The following is a 17,432-nucleotide window of genomic DNA, read 5'->3' on the forward strand; positions in this document are numbered from 1 at the left end:
GTTCGTTTTCCATTTTGGGGCTAACAAAACAGAGGCCACAGTGGTGGCATACATAAATAACCTTTTTTGACACCTGGGAATTTCCGGCTGAATTATCCTCAACAAAAAGGACTCTGGAAAAGTACTTATAAACGTTTTCTTCAATTCATTATGAATTATTACCCAATACTCTTTTACCCTTTTACCGGTCCACCACATATGGCACTTTCTGCTAATGCTAGCCTTCCTTGACTCCGTGCCAACGGCTATTGGCCAAGCTCCTTGACTCCTTTCCATATATGGGGAAAGCCCTGCTGGGTCAGACCAAAGGGGGCCCACACATTATTTTCCCACAATGGGGAAAGAGTACCCTAGCCACACAATGAGCCACACAATTTGTTTGGGGCTGCAGGACTCAGTTCTATGTGCACTACAGTACCTAGGGAAGGTATGAGTATCATCGGGCCTCCTGAAGTTCTTGGACTACAATTCCAATAACCCCCTGCTGTGTCATGTTAAGTTGTTCCTGGTGTTTCTTGAGGTCCCTTACAGCAGTTAATTTGAGGTCCCCTGCAGCAATACCACCACCTGCTGGCATTTAAACAAACACACTTCCGTGCTCATAAATGAACTCAAACGAAACCCTGATAAGGTCCTGTTAAAAGGCACCACCAAACCTGATCAGATTCAGATATTCTTGGAGGACACTGGTTTTCTGGATCCATATCAACCGAGGGTTAGGTGTGCTTTTGTCACTACCTTGGGTTGCCCTATGCTAGGAAGGAGACAGTAGAAATGTGATCCTCTTGGTTCTTCTAGCCAGTTTTTCTCAACCTGTGGGTCCCCAGATGTTGTTGAACTACAACTCCCATCACCCCTAGCTAGCAAGGCCAGAGCTCAGGGATGATGGGAGTGTAGTCCAACAACATCTGGAGACCCACAGGTTGAGAACCGCTCTAACCATTTTTGGCATCATTTACCATGGTACGCTTCTGGGATGGCTGACCTAGTTAGGGGTTGTGGCTCCACAGGGTTCAATCTCATCCCCTATGCTATTTAATATCTACAGTACATTAAACTGCCAAGTGGGGCATTCTGGAGTGCATTATCAACTTTTCGGATGGACACACAAACACGTTTCTCCTTTTCATCTCCTCTGGGTGTGGATGTGCTGGGCGTAGCAATGGACTTTATGAGAGCAACAAAATCCAAACAAGACAGAGGTGCTGTTTGAGGATGGCTTCTTGGTCCAGAGAAGTGGTACCCAGCCAGTTCTGGAGGTGGTTGTACTCTTCCTGAAGGAGACAGGGAACATTCCTACATCCATTGTTACCACTGAAGGCACAGACGTTCCCTGTGGTGTGGACTGCTGGTGGCACAACCTTGTCTTGGATGGAGATAGCCTAGCATTAGTGACCTATGCTCTGGTAACCTCCCTCTAGATTAATGCAGGAGGCTGCCATTGAAGTTGGTTCAGAAACTTCAGTTTGTGGAGAATTTGAAAGCACGGTGACTTACTAGGATCAGGTGTTCTGAGGATATTACACAGGTGGGTGCTAGAATGTTTCCAGGCCCAAATCAAAGTGTTGGTATTAACTTTTAAAGTCTTATGCAGCTTAGGAACCTGGTACCTGAACTCCTCCTAAATAAGCCTATCTTAACCTAATAATTGTCAGTGAGGGCTCTCTTATAATAATAATAATAATAAATGTTATTTATATCCTGCCCTCCCCAGCCGAAGCCGGGCTCAGGGCGGCTAACAACAATAAAACAGTACAACAGTACAACACAACACAACACTCTAAAATCATTCATTATAAAATTAATTCACATCAAACCAATGGCAACCATTGGGCCAGAGCTCCGCGAAGATTGCCGAAGGAGGGGGTCAGACTGTGCCTTAGCCAAAGGCCTGGTGGAACAGCTCTGTCTTGCAGGCCCTGCGGAAAGATGTCAAGTCCCGCAGGGCCCTAGTCTCTTGTGACAGAGCATTCCACCAGATGGGAGCCACAGCCGAAAAAGCCCTGGCTCTAGTTGAGGCCAGCCTAACCTCTCTGTGGCCTGGGACCTTCAAGATGTTTTTATTTGAAAATTATGTCTCCACTTGAAGTATAGAGAGTGGCATCAAGTTGGGAATTATAGGGACAGATCTACCCAAACTGTATAGAAATTTATTCATGTATGCAACTACAGCAGCAAGAATGTTACTCGCCCAAAAGTGGAAGGAAGAAAAAGTCCCAGCAAAGGAAGAATGCATACAAAAACTTCTGGAATACATAGAAATGGTGAAACTTACTGGAGGAATAAGAAATCAAGATAACAAACTTTTTATAAAAGAATGGAAACGGTTTGTTGAATATTTACAAATAAATTGTAAACAGATAAGAACACTGGCAGGATTATGGTAATAACCTGCACTTTTATAAGAGTATGTATTTAAAGTAGATGAATAAATGAGCAAATTCAGTTAATTTGGATATGCAGAAAATATTTAAAATGAATTTAAGGAACTGCAGGATGAGGGGGAAGGAAGTCAAGTTATGAATGTTAGAATGATATATTTCCAGATAAATTGCAAACAGATAGAAACATTAGCAGGATTATTGTAATAACCTGCAGTTTCATAAGAGTATATATTTAAAGTAGATAATTAAATGAGCAAATTAAATGAATTTGGATATGCAGAATGTATTTTTTAAACTGCAGAAAGAGGGGGAAGGAAGTCAAATTTTGAAATGTTAAATTGATTGTGAAACTAATGAAATGTATAAACTTGAAAAGTGTAACTAAAAACAAAAATACATCAAAACTGAAATGTTAAAATGATTGTAAAATTATTGAAATGTATAAAATTGGAAATTACAACAAACAAACAAGCAAACAAACAAACAAACAAGAGTGGCGTCAAGAGACAGGACTTTTTTGGTGATGGCACCCTTTCTATAGAACACTTTCCCCAAGGAAGATCACCTGGTGCCTTCTGTGCCATCTTTTCGGTGCCAGGCAAAGCTATGCCCCACCCCACAAGTTTGTTCATTTTTCTGTAGTCCTTGGCAATTTTGTCAGCTTTAACAGTGGTAGGATTTTTAGGGCTTTAGAATTAACATCTCACCCCTGCTGTTGGTTTGTAACATTATTTACGGAGGCTGTTATTTTGGAGAGGCAAGCTTTTTGCACGTAGTTTTGCACAATGCTTGCCAATGTTTCCATGTAATTGCATTTCCTACTTTGTATGTTGTACGGCACCTAGAGGCTTCGGTGTAGGTGAAGTACTAATCTGATAATAATACTAATAATCTGGTGAGGAGGCTCCTGTAACTGCTGTGCAGACACTTATTAAATTAGGCTTCTTTCGTCTTCCAAAGCAACTACTCTATTCCCAGCTTAAGAATGGAAAGTGAAATGCCGGTGGACAACAAAAGAGGTTTAAAGATGCTCTCAAAGCAAATCTGAAAAAATATAGTACAGTGGTACCTCGGGTTACATATGCTTCAGGTTACATACGCTTCAGATTACAGACTCCACTAACCCAGAAATAGTACCTCGGGTTAAGAACTTTGCTTCAGGATGAGAACAGAAATCGCGCAGCGGCAGCAGGAGGCCCCATTAGCTAAAGTGGTGCTTCTGGTTAAGAACAGTTTCAGGTTAAGAATGGACCTCCGCAACGAATTAAGTACTTAACCCGAGGTACCACTGTATAAGCACTGATAACTGGGAAACACTGGCCTGCAAGTGCTCCAACTGGAGAACAGCCTTTAACAAAGGTGTCATGGGCATTGAAGACACTCAAATTCAGGACGAAAGGGAGAAACGTGCTAAGAGGAAGGCACGCTTTGCAAACCCTCACCATGATCAACTTCTGCCTGGAAACCTATGTCCCCACAGTGGAAGGACATGTGGATCCAGAATTGGCCTCCACAGTCACTTAGGGATGCATTGTTAAAACCGTGTTTATGGAAGACAATCTTCTTACCTCTCTCGCCCTGTCCTAGCCACTATGATCCACGTGATGGTCACCTACAGACTTGATTATGGAACTCCCTCTATGTGGGCTGCCCTTGAAACTCCAGTGGGTGCAGAATGCCATGACAAGACTCCTTATGGGGTCCTCACTGCGGGATCACATTCACCCGGTGCTATACCAGCTGCACTGGCTCCAGGTGGAGTACAGGGTCAGGTTTAAGGTGCTGGTTTTAACCTTTAAAGCCCCATACAGCCTCGGTCCCTCATACCTACGGGACCGCCTCTCCTGGTATGTCCCACGGAGGACCTTACGGTCTTCAAATAAAAACACCTTGGAGATCCCGGCCCACAGGGAGGTTAGGCTGGCCTCAACCAGAGCCAGGGCTTTTTCAACCGTGGCCCCGATCTGGTGGAACGCTCTGTCACAAGAGACTAGGGCCCTGCGGGACTTGACATCTTTCCGCAGGGCCTGCAAGACAGAGCTGTTCCACCAGGCCTTTGGCCAAGGCACAATCTGACCCCCTCTCTCCTTCTGTAATCCTCATAGAACTCCAGCCCAATGGTTGCCATTAATTTGACTCTGAATTGAATTGATTTTAGAATGTATTTCAATTAACTGATTGTGATTTTATGTAAACTGTGTTACTTTTACTGTTGTTAGCTGCTCTAAGCCCGGCTTCGGCTGGGGAGGGCAGGATATAAATAAAAATTTATTATTATTATTAATCGCCAAAGAGAAAAGAATGAAGAGAACAGAACATTAGTCCACTTCTCACGAAGTCCCCCCTTCCCCCCTTGAAGGCCCACATGGCACAACTCCTGAGTATCTAGTCCAGGGGTCTGCAACCCGCGGCTCCGGAGCCGCATGTGGCTCTTTTACACCTTTGCCGCGGCTCCGGGGTGGATACTAGCGAGGGGAGGAGGCGCATTGTGCGCCCCGACACTCCCCACTGTGGCGGGCGCTGTACTGGCTGTGACATCGCATGGGGGCGGTGCGTGCGTTAGTCACGCACTGTCCTGACGTCACCTTCCCGCCCGCTGTCAGATTGGACATTAAGGTAAGAAACAATATATGCAGTGTTATATTTGTTTTAAGTGTCACAATGGCTTTGTGGCGCCCAGTTTTTTTTTCTTCGGAAATGGGTCCAAGTGGCTCTTTTTGTCTTAAGGGTTGCAGACCCCTGATCTAGTCCATCTCCCTGCATCTCAAGGTCTTGCACCAGATAACATCCTGCATCGAGCTCTCTCTTCCCCATGTCCTGTGCGGAAGCCCCGCCTCCCCCTGCCTGCCTTCAGTCTTGCCCACGACAGACACACCATCACTTACCAGGAAGGCAGCAATGGCCCCACCGGTGAGGAACCCCGCCAGCACATCGGACCAGTGGTTCCGATACTCCGCAACGCGAACCACACCCACCAGGAAAGCAGGGCACAAGAGAGCCAGGCACAGGGAGGGCTTGGCCAGGCGAGAGCCCTTCAGCCGGAAGACCAGGGTCACGTACATCTGCAGGGGGAGGGAGGAGCAACAGAGGGTCACAGTCAGAGGCTGGCAATGGGGGCAGTTGCTTAGTCTTCCTTGGAGGGCATTAGGAACGCGTAACAGAGCAGTGGGAATTGCAGGATGCACAGCTATTATGTTGTGGTCTTTAAAAAATGTAAATAAAGAAGATGGGTTTACAGTTCTTATTGCGAATATTCTGTATTGTGGAGCATCCAGAGAGGTAGCAGTCAACTGCAGAGTCCTGAATCATTCCCCGCCCGTCCCCCCGCGACCTCCCACTGAAATGGGCCTTACAGCAACCAGCAATTTCCTACATTCCTGTAGCTGCCACCACCACATTTCCCCAAGACCTGTGACCAGGTGTGTCAGCTAGCGGGGGCCAAGATACTTTGCGCCTCACAAAGTTCTTAAGGAGGGAGCCAGGCCCCCACGTTACATCAGCGCTTCGCACTACGTGGCGCACGCGAAATCAGCACATTGCATGACGTGTTGTGTGACATCAGACACTGGATCCCTCAATAGTTGGGGCAAGTCAGCATCTCTGCCCCTGACCATTGTGACTCCTCCCTAATTCTCTCGATCTCTCTCTCTCTCTCTCTCTCTCTCTCTCTCTCTCTCTCTCTCACACACACACACACACACACACCCAATGGAAAGCTCAGTACACACAGCACTGCTTTAACCCCAATTGAAACAGTGTGCCCCATATCGGTTCTCCTGTGGGAAGGCTCCTTTTCTTCATTCTCGGGGGGGCTGACCAGCCCACATATCTGGGGTCGGGAAAGGTTCTCTGCCAAGTCAGTTTGGCCAGCAGTGCATCTATGCATGTGTGTCTTTCTTCCTGCAAGACTCGGCTGCTTTGTTCTCTAGAGCTGGTTGTTCAGCTTATTAATCATGTTAATAATGAAAACCTTAATAATAATAAATCTTAATCATGTAAATCTTAATCATGAAACCAGCAAGTGCACAAAGCTAGTAAATAAGCAAGCACCTTTCGGCAGCGCTGCATGGTCTATATTGCACTGTGTTTTATATGCAGGAAGAAGCCTAATGGGGAAGCTGGCTCTTCAGCCCAGGATAGAGGCTGCTCTAATCATCTTTTGGTCTCTTCCAGTTCTTTGATATGATGAATTTCTCCCTCGTTCGCGGCTGACATCCACTGCTTGCCCCAAGACATTTTGCTGCCCAAGGCAGAGCCCATGTATCTTCTCTCTCCTTCTTTTCTCTCTCACACACACAAACAAACACAGGCAAATGCATTGAAAAGTCTTGTTCGATATGCAGATATTAAGGGCTCTGAAATATACTCAGAGTCGCAAAGTGATTTCATGCTCTTTATTCAGCTCATAGTGGTGAGGAGGAATGAATGTGAGTCCCCTCAAAGTATCTGCTTTATATACATTATTTACACAATGGGCTGCGCATGATTGGCTAATTCTGGAATTCAACTGTAAGCCAATCAGGTTGTGGATTCATTTATATCTGGAGCATGATTGGGTGGTTCCTGCCAACCAATCATACTGCTGCATTGTTCTAGGACCAATCAGACTGTTGCATTCTGAATCCTATTGTTCTAGGACCAATCAAACTGCTGCAATTTGGATCCTATTGTTCTAGGACCAATCAGACTGCTGCAGTTTGGATCCTATTCAACTCAGTACATAACAGGCTCATCCACACTTCTGCTTGTCCCTTGTCTAGAAAGCACAGGTCTGGGCGGTTTTCTGGTCCGAGCAATTTTGCCTCTGCTCTGTCGCTTTTCCTGGAAATCCTCTCTGTGGAACAAGCAGCATTCTGCAGGAAACCAATTGCCATTGGTTCCAATTCAGTAGTGGAGCAAATGGAAGTTTGGATGAGCCTTTATCCCCGCCTTTATGTATTCCCACCCCATAGCAGATTGCTGCCACCCCCCCAGCTAAAGTCTTTCTTGCTGATCTTGGGCGTCCCCCAGATGTTGTTGAAGAGGCAAAGGGAAATTATTTAGAAACATAGAAACAAACTCGCCGGCTGGATCAGGCCAATGACCCATCCATAGCTGTCAACTTACAGATTTGAAAATAAGGGACCAGCAGCCTCGAAAATAAGGGATCAGCAGCCAAAATAAGGGATTTTAGTCAACCACCTGAAATAAGGAGTTAAAAGGGACCAGATAATTTCCAGAGGTTGCTGCTCAAACTGATGAAATACTGCAATTAAATAACTACAAGCAGCAACCACTTTTCGTGCAAAACGAAATCCAAGCTACAAAGATGCTACCCCAGGCAGAGAGGCTCAGTTCAGCGGCCGTGAGGAGGATGGCGGCGGAAGGGCCTGAGGCTCCCGCCAGTCCTGGCGGGGAGGGGCTCCCGGGGGCTGAGGCTGGTGAGAGGAGGCCGGAAGGGGGCGGGCCGGGCAACCAAGCAACACAGTTGGAGCCTCCCTCCTCCCTGGCCGGCAGGGAGGGAAGGAGAGGAGCTGCTTCCTTTGAAACCCGGGAAATTTAAGGGACATCATCAATAAGGGACAGCAACGGGACACGGTGCTGGGATAAGGGACTTTCCCGCCAAATAAGGGACGGTTGACAGCTATGGACCCATCTAGTCCAGCGTCCTGTTCTCACAGTGGCCAACCAGATACGCCTTGTGGGGAACCAGCGAGGGGAACATGAGCACAAAAGCCCTCTCTCCTCCCGTGGTTTCCAGCTACAGGTATTCAGAAGCATGGTTGCCTCCAACTGTGGAGGTAGACCATTCAGTCTTCTCCATCTGGAAAGAAGGTAGGTTCTCTGCTCAGAACAGGCAACACTTTGTGACACTGCTGAGCCACCAAACTCATTTCTTTTCTGAGCCTTGATAGCAAAAGGCCCACTTTCCTCCCCTCGTTTTTCCTTCATGCCCATCAGAAGGCACCCCAGCCCTCCTAAGGAACCCACTTTGGGGCGGGGCAAGCAAAACCCAGAGCTGGCTGGCATGCCTTGTGATCATAGGTCAGGATTTCCCCAGGGCTGCCATACATCCAGATTTCCCCAGACATTATCAGGATTTCAAAGGCAGAAATGACGTTTGGGAGGGAATTTCCAAAAGGTGACGCTTTGTCCTGGATTTTAGGCAAGAATGTAGTTTTGGGGGGCGTTTTTGTTGTTTTAAAAAAACAACTCTACAGCTTTTGGGTTTTCCTAAAAAAAAAAAAACACAACTCAACAATTTTGGGGTCTTCCTAACTTTCAGGGTGTCCTGATTTTCCCATTTTGAAATATGGAAACTAGATTTCCCTAGATTTCCCAAATTTGAGTCTCCAGCTGTTTTGGAGCTACAACTCTCATCATCCCTAGCTGGCAGGAGCAGTGGCCAGGGATGATGGGAATTGTAGTCCAAAACCAGCTGGAGACCCAAGTTTGGGAAAACTTGGTGTAGGTGGCCTCTGAAAGGTGGGGCCCAGCAGTCACCTCCACCACATCCAACATGTCCTTGTGGGAAGAGATGGGCGCTTTCTTCGTACCCCTGCCACTTCAGCTCCCTCTTCACTTCGACACCCATTTCCCTGGCCCCACCACCCACCAGAGCCTCGTACCACAGTATAGGCTACAGCGTAGGCACTGAGAGCAGCATCCTTGGAGGGGAAGGCCTTGCGGGCGGCGGTGACCAGGACGGGGTTCCCCGTGCAGGCGGCCTTGTCCGTGACGTAGATGGTGCCAGGGGGCGCCTGGCAGCCGAGGGCAGTGTAGTTGGGTCGACACACCGACAGGAAGTGCGGAGTCTGGTTTCCAGTCACCACCTGGCCAGCGTTGGCAAAGATAGTGGTAGTGAAGAGTCCAAAGGAATAAATGCCTGTGGGGAAGGAAAGGGGAAGAAATGGGCTGAAAGGAAGGAGACGAGCAGCTGGAGGTGGCGAAGCTGGGGTTTGTAAAAGATATATCGCCCAAAACTTTGAAGTCCATATCCTGATATCAGTTTCATAATTTTTCGCCTGGCAGCAGTGCCGGATTTACGTATAAGCTAAACAAGCTGTAGCTTAGGGTCCCATTCTCTTGCCCCCCCCCCCAAAAAAAAATTAAGGGGGGGAAAACCTGGATGTACATTTCCAAAATATAAGATAAAAAACAAATAAATTAAAATCTACATACAGCAACAGTGTTTTGTGTTGTCTAGGCTCCTATGATGTAAGTCATGGGCCCCGCCTGCTAACCTGCTCCCTCAAATATCACTGGTTTGCTCATTTCTATATATAGGGTGCCTACATTCTGCTATTTATAATTATTAGTAATTTGCACCATATATTTACACCTATTATTATTTCATGTTATAGCAAGTTTATAGAGACTAGATTATAAGTCTTTGTAAATTGTGTTTCTAAAGGAACTTTTGTTATTGCCAAATGCCAATGTGTTTGCATTATTAAGTTTGTTATGAATAAAAAATCATTTTAAGTTAGAGCTTAACAATTATTTCACTATTAATATACTTCTTAATTGAATTTCAGTTCAACAGTTACTTTGATAAAATACATATTTTGTTATGTGCAAATGGCTTTAGATACCTATTAGGTCCACAAATTACCATATAGCATATATTCAACACATGCAAAAACAGTGACAATTTGTTGTTGACAAAGGACAGCTGGACATATAAAGGGCCCCATTACCTTAAGTAGCTTAGGGCCTCATCAAACCGAAATCCGGCCCTGCCTGGCAGTATATCGTGAATTACCATGTATGTGTGCGCTATACAAAAATCACAACGTGGACAAAACCATGAAGCCAGCCAATGGGTCTCTCGATTCCTGCATCTCTCATTAACTCTGCTGGCTCAGCGCTCCCCTGCCTCAAGCAAGGGGCAGCGAATCACAAGAGCAAAATTCACGGTGCAGGAAAAACTGTGAGGCTTGCCAATGCCTCTACATAGCTCCCTACTTATTTCAGACACCATGATAAATCTGTATATCGCGATGTTTAGCTGGCCATATACTGCGATGTTGAAAACGAGATATCGCCCAGTCCTAGTGTGCATTATGTGTGGAACATAATGAGCTTTGCATCTGCAGAACGTCTGCTTTGCAGAGAACTGTGGCAAGTGTAAAAAAAAGGTGCTAGTGAAGCTAAAGCTGCTACAACTTTGGGGCCATCCACAGTTTCATTTGTCCCATGATTTCATGTCGCAGGTCCAAGAGAAATATTTTTTTTGTCCCACTGCTTTCCCCGCAAAACCTTGTCATTCACTGTCAAATTTGAACAAACGTCAATCGAGTTTTCTGTTCCAATTCAGCATTAAACAGCTCCTTTTCCTGGGGAAAGGAGTGGGACAAAAAACCCAAACACCTCTCAGATCTGTGATTTGAAAACACTTGAAATCATGGGCTGAACAGAAGTGCAGATAGGCCTTTTGCTTCAGTGTTTATGTTAATTGATGACTAGGAAACTGGGCCTCTCTTAGAAACTGCCGACATATTGCCAGATAACTTGCTTATTTGTTTCTCTCTCTGGGACCAGAGAGAGAACAGTCCTTAGGTAAGAACCTAAAGAAAACTGGACTGCATTGCTAGTTGTTTAAGAGCAATGAGCTGATTTGTATTTTTGTCAGTTAACTTTTTTCGTAACCAGTTAAAAGATGGTTTGCAGTAAAACTTTGGAACTCTATTTTTCTCGGCTTGGAGAGCTTATTGATCCATATTCTGCACAAGGTCCGGATCAGGGAATTCTGCTCACAAAACTCTTAAACAGGTGGAGCTGAAAGTGAGGAGGGAATCTTGGGAGTGCCCTTGAGGCAAGAAAACAAGGCAGCGTGGTAAAGTCATCTTTCACTTACCCAGAAAACGGATGATGCGCCGTAGAAGGGGGTTGAAATAGCAACACTCTCCTGAGATGATTGTCTTCTCCTCGCGTCTCTCAGGCTGGAGGAAGAAGGCAGCCAGTTCTCCAACAAGAATCTGAGGCAGGCAAGTAATGGGTAAGAGAGAGAGAGAAGATAAGCTTTGGCCAAGTCAAGCCCAATTCATTAACCACCGAAGTGAGAAAGAATCTGTTTCTTTGAAAGTGCTTCTGACACAGTGATTTTACACCACTTGTGGGTCCAACACACTTATTTAGCAAGACAGGGCCTCACTCTTTATCGGGGTATCTATTTCTGAGACCATAGATGGCTGAAACAAATATATGGGCACTTGCTGCAGAAAAAGATGTAACTATCTAATTCTGCGCTTTGACCCTGGTCCCCAGCCGAGTCCAATTCAAGTCTGCTCCTGTCGGCAGAGATGCTGTTATTGCTATTGTTATTGGCCTTTGTTGGCATAAGTTTAAGCAATAAAATCATACAACGTCATCCAAATACATTTATAATCCAAAACACACACAATATATAGATAAAGTCTAGATAGCCGCCATTGAGTAAATCAGGCAACTTTAGAATTAGCTTAAAACATCTCGGCAAAATACCCCAAAACAATCTTGGTAGTTTCAGCAGTATCATCCCTCAATAAATTTTGGATTACAGACTCTTTGTAAATTGATATTTTAGGATGTAAGGAAAGCACAAGGAGATCTCTGCCACGGGTGTCGAGGAGAGGGCAGTCCAAAATTATGTGATGTATCTGGTGTTTTCTTATTACAGGAGCAGAATCTGTTCTGGAAGGGTTTTTTTGGAAACCTTCCGAACAAAACAGATGAGGGGTGTTATGTACTGAAGTTCTCACCCTGGGCCAGCAGGGGGATACTGTAGATAGTTTTCACGCAGGTCCATGCATGCAAATAAGGAATTGAAAGAGACGTTCAGTGATTGGATAGTTACAGAAAGTTGTTACTGTTGTGTTGTAGTGCAGCTCTATATAAGCAGGCTGGCTGAACCCTTCAGTTCAGTTCTGTTCTGGCCTGTGAATAAACAAGAGCTGTCTGAAGAACTGCTGTGTCGTCTGATATGTTCACCCACAACTTAACAAGGGGAATGCATTTAGATGAGCTAGCATAAAAGCTCTGCAATGCAATATCTAGATTATAAAAGTAATTAGGCATTACTCCATGGTAGGGCTGCAATCCTATGTAAGCAGATGAACATACAAAAGGCTGGGGGGGTAGAGCTTTGGGATTTCATGGTCTAGCAGTCTCTGCTTGATGAGAGAAAAGATTTGTGACTCATCCGATAGAAGAACGGAATCTATTGCAATCCCTATTTGCCCGAGTTTGAGGGTAATATCAGAAAACCATGTAAAATTATGTTTATCTCTGCTACTAATCCTGACATTTGTTACTTAGGATTTCTCCAGACATTCTTTTTTAATCTTCAGTTATGCTCATGGTGGTATCAGAATAGTTATATGTGATCCTGCTTGCCATACTGTAAAGTGACTATGAGAGGGTCTATTATCTCATTTCAAAAATAAAAATTTAAATAAATTAAATTGAATTGAATAATAATAGATCCACATTTCCCCCTCCCCCCCTTAAAAATACAGTCATACCTTGGTTCTTGAACACCTTGCGAGTTGAACGTTTTGGCTCCCAATGCCGCAAAACCGGAAAGTGAGTGTTCCGGTTTGTGAACGTTCTTCGGAACCCGAACGTCTGATGCAGCTTCTGATTGGCTGCAGGAGCTTCCTGCAGCCTATCAGAAGCCACGCCTTGGTTCCCAAACGTTTTGAAAGTCGAACGGACTTCCGGAACGGATTCCGTTCAACTTCTGAGGTACCACTGTATATGAAATGCAGTCACTACACATATATTTAACCTCAAAAAAATTACACACCCACCCAACTAAAGAATACTTCTTTTGGAAAAACCGGAGGTATCCTTTAGCTTCTCTTAGTTCCGTTTGTTTAAGCTTTTTACATTTCTGGCAATATTGTGTGTACAGTGGACGCTCAGGTTGCGAACGTGATCCATGTGCATCTGCGCACTCGTGGGTTTGCGATTCGACACTTCTGTGTATGTGCAAAGCGTGATTTAGCGCTTCTGCACATGCGCGAAGCCAAAACCCAGAAGTAACCCGTTCCGGTACTTCCGGGTTTTGGAGGTCCGTAACTCGAAAAAACGCAACCTGAAGCGTCTGTAACCCAAGGTAGGACTGTATATAGATTAATTATGCACAGGCATTTATTTATTTTTAGTTCCATACATTAAATTTGTATACCACCCTTTATCTGAAGATCTCAGGGCAGTTCACAACATAAAAATACAAAAATTCCCAAATTTCAGCATAGACTTTCATGGACCACAGACTACTTTGGGGGTGGGGGACCTGCTCATCTTTTCTCCACATTTCACATGTTGGTATGCCAGAAGGTGTGGTTTAAATGTTGTGGGAAACCCAGGGTATACAGTCACACAATGTACCAGCCAAGAGGACTATTTTGGGGGATGAGCAGGAATATTTTATCTTTCTTTCTTTTTTTTATATAAGATATTTATTAAGATTTTCAAAGTATTACAGAATAAAAAAGAAAAAAGAAAAAAATACAAAATAAAAAAATGATTAAAATCAACTCCATCTTTCCATTACTTATTTTTCATTAGCTTATTTCCCGGACCTCCTCACGCCTCCCTTTTTTGTATTCCAATTCGGTTTGTTGGTTCAGCAAATCCCTACCCTCTTTGTTTATCCTAGTCTTTAATTTTTAAATATTATGACATTGAGTTTTTACCTAAATAATCCATTTTTCATATTCCCTTATAATATTACAGCTGAAAACCGCTTAATTTCTATCCAACATCATTCTAACATTCATCAATTTTACAATATTTCTGTAGATAGTCTTTAAATTTCTTCCAATCTTCTTCCACCGATTCTTCTCCCTGGTCTCAGATTCTGCCAGTCATTTCCGCCAGTTCCATATAGTCCATCACCTTCATCTGCCATTCTTCCAGAGTGGGTAGCTCTTGTGTCTTCCAGTACTTTGCAATAAATATTCTTGCTGCTGTTGTGGCATACATAAAAAAGTTCTGTCCTTCTTTGTATTTAATCTTTCTTTCAGACATCTCTGAACAGTCTGCTTGGCAAAGAGTTCTTTGCAACAGCCTATGGCCCATTCACCCAGCTGCAGGGTTTTAGCCCAACAATCTCACTTAATATTTCACTTCCCCAGTCAGTTAGTAGGGAGTTACAGTGGTACCTGGGCTTACGAACTTAATCCGTTCCGGAAGTCTGTTCTTAAGCCAAAACCATTCTTAAACCGAGACACACTTTCCCTATCTATATCCCTTCCCCACTAGATGGTACCGTGGTTGTGGGGTGGGCAGCAGGACTGAGATACCTTAGCTAATGGAATGGACCATCAGAGGGAGCTGGGCCTGTGAGGAGAGACATGCCCCATCTCCCCAACCCCAAGGGAGCAGAAGGTGCCATAAAGAGAAGCAGACAGACTGGAGCAGCAGAGAAGCCACAGATGCAGGTGTAGAAATGGCTGGAGGGGTGTCAAATCACAGCTGCTGCCTTCCCTATTCTTTCCCTCTTCCTGGGATGAAAGCGGGGGAGAAACAGCATCCACGGGAGGGAAAGGGTAAAATTATTTCAAGAAAAAAAATAGAAAATATATATACTCCCGCCCTCTAGAAGCAGGTCTGGCTCCCTCGTTACTGAGATTTAGGCATAGTTTGCAGGTGCAATCCAAGCTTTTGGGATTGAGTAGGGTCTTCACCATTGGGACGCAGGTGGCGCTGTGGGTTAAACCACAGAGCCTAGGACTTGCTGATCAGAAGGTCGGCGGTTCAAATCCCCATGACGTGGTGAGCTCCCATTGCTCAGTCCCAGCTCCTGCCAACCTAGCAGTCCGAAAGCACGTCAAAGTACAAGTAGATAAATAGGTACCACTCCAGCTGGAAGGTGAACGGCGTTTCTGTGCGCTGCTCTGGTTCGCCAGAAGCGGCTTAGTCATGCTGGCCACATGACCCGGAAGCTGTACACCGGCTCCCTTGGCCAATAAAGCAAGATGAGCGCCACAACCCCAGAGTCGGCCACGACTGGACCTAATGGTCAGGGGTCCCTTTACCTTTACCTAGGGTTTTCACCATGGTTAAGTGGTTTTTTCCCCATCAGTTGGACTGAGGTGATGCTATGGTTTAAAGTCTAAGGCTTTTCTAATTGCGATAATTATTATTTAATTATCATTGTCTCCATTGTATATATTCGGAACTACACGTTGATGAAGCACAGCTCAAAAATGGGAGGGAAGGGCAAAGAAAATAAGTAAACAAATTAGATAGATATTTAAAAATAGGATTGGGGGTTCTTTATTTATCTGCTTTTGCTGGCAGTGCAAGAGATCTCGTGACACTGACACAAAAACTCTGCACATACAGTAAGGAAAAGCATGAAAGATCATTATCCCCTCTTCTTTTCTCCCCCCTCTCCCCGTTTCTCTCCCCCCACATCTCACAAGGTCTATGACAGCAGAGTCTCATGCCAAATGTAACAGACCTGTAGAAAGGACTCTATGAATTGAAAACAGAGACGTTAAATGTATCCTTGTTAATGATGAAAATCCTTCAGTAAAAACAAACAGTGCAACAGAAGGCTTGCAAAGGAATGGCCAAAGGCTGTGAATCACTTGGAGTGTCAGAAGTTCCATTATGGATTTTTGGACATTTCCACAAGGTTTTTGGGTACTATTTCACATTCTCCCAGGCAGGATGAAGGCCAACAGAAATCATTTTTTTAGACAAGCTTTTTAAGTTAGGGCATTATTTTTTTTAATTAATAGGTGATTGGGAGGTTGTTACCCAAAAAACTGTGTTGTTGATTTAAATGTTGCATCTGTACTTTGGGTATCCCACAGACACAAGTCTGAAAATAGATCAAATGACGGCAAGATGATTGTTTTGAAAAAGCTGTTTTAAGATTGAGTTGGTCAGGATATCATTAACCAGCGACCTTCTTGCAATGTGGGTCACTGTCCTTCCTCCAAGGGAACCGTTGTCCAGACACTGACAAGAGATGGCATCTGAATTAAAGGAGGGCACTGGGATAGCAGCAGCGAGAATAGAGTCAGACATTCAGCTTGCATGTTTAACAGAACGGTAGGGTAATATTAACTCTAAATGTGTGCAATGAAGACAGTCCCAGTAAGCTTGGCTCAGTCCTACTGTATGCATATCAGTCTGCAATTTCTCCTGCATATTAATTCATGATGCACTGAAGATGAGATCCAGTATGATGGACTGGCGAAAGGGTTTGACTGTGGGTGTAGGGAGAACTGGGTTCAAATACATGCTCAGTGCTCTTAGGCCAATCCCTGTCTCCCACTCTCTCCCACTTCAACAAGATGGTGCGAGGATACATGGGAAGAGGGAGGAAGATCTGCACATGCTGCCTTGAGCTCCTTACAGGAAGGGTGGGATTAAAATGTAACAATAGATTAGATTAATAAATTTGAGGTGGAGCATTGCAAATTCTCAGCATACACAAGAGTAAGGATGGAAGGACATTTCAGTTCTGGTTCTCTTGGTTTCCTATTTTTCCATAGTTCTTTGAATTTCTCCTAATTAACATATTTTATACGTAGTTTTGGCACGCGTTTGTGTCAAACATACAATGCTATTATATGTTATTTTCAGTAATATCTTCATTTTTATGCACCCTTCTCCCTAATACATGCCTTTTTGTAAACATTGGTTAGTTGGAGAACTGCATTGCAAAATTCAGGGACATGTGAATTTCAAAGGATAGCTGTGTTTTGGTTTGCATATTGTTCTAGAAAATGTGGATTTCATGGATTCAGCTTTAAATAAAATCCTAATTTAATTTCTCCTCTATCCCTACATGTGAGTGTCTTGCTCAGACTTTTTTTGCGTGTAGCGGCAGTTCTTGAAGAATTCATACACTATAAATTCCTATACAAAGTGGCCGGACTAGAAACTCCTGTGCGAACGCAGAGCTTGAAATTTGTGATGTAGTGTTCAGCTGCGAAGTTTGCGATGTAGTGTTCAGCTAATAAAATGTACCAAAACCATAATTTAGGGTTGTGTGTGTGTTTGTGTGTGTTTTCTCAGAAAATGCATTCCAAAATACTATTTAAGTTCACATTTAAATAT

At 44.3% G+C, this 17,432-nt stretch overlaps 1 protein-coding gene across 4 annotated transcripts in view; it reads right to left on the reverse strand.

The window, feature by feature from the left end:
- Positions 1-17,432, reverse strand: part of PLPPR2 (phospholipid phosphatase related 2) — a 41,102-nt gene that overhangs the window by 12,295 nt on the left and 11,375 nt on the right. For all 4 annotated transcript variants that reach the window (XM_083483132.1, XM_083483134.1, XM_083483131.1 and 1 more), the window contains exons 4-6: positions 11,224-11,344; positions 8,993-9,249; positions 5,270-5,446 (exon numbers count right to left, since the gene is read on the reverse strand). In XM_083483132.1, the coding sequence (XP_083339258.1) occupies positions 5,270-5,446; positions 8,993-9,249; positions 11,224-11,344 (555 nt within the window). The remainder of the gene's footprint in view (positions 1-5,269; positions 5,447-8,992; positions 9,250-11,223; positions 11,345-17,432) is intronic.

The sequence above is a fragment of the Podarcis liolepis genome (genome assembly GCF_965112155.1).
Source record: "Podarcis liolepis genome assembly, chromosome: 17".
Lineage (NCBI taxonomy): Eukaryota > Metazoa > Chordata > Lepidosauria > Squamata > Lacertidae > Podarcis > Podarcis liolepis.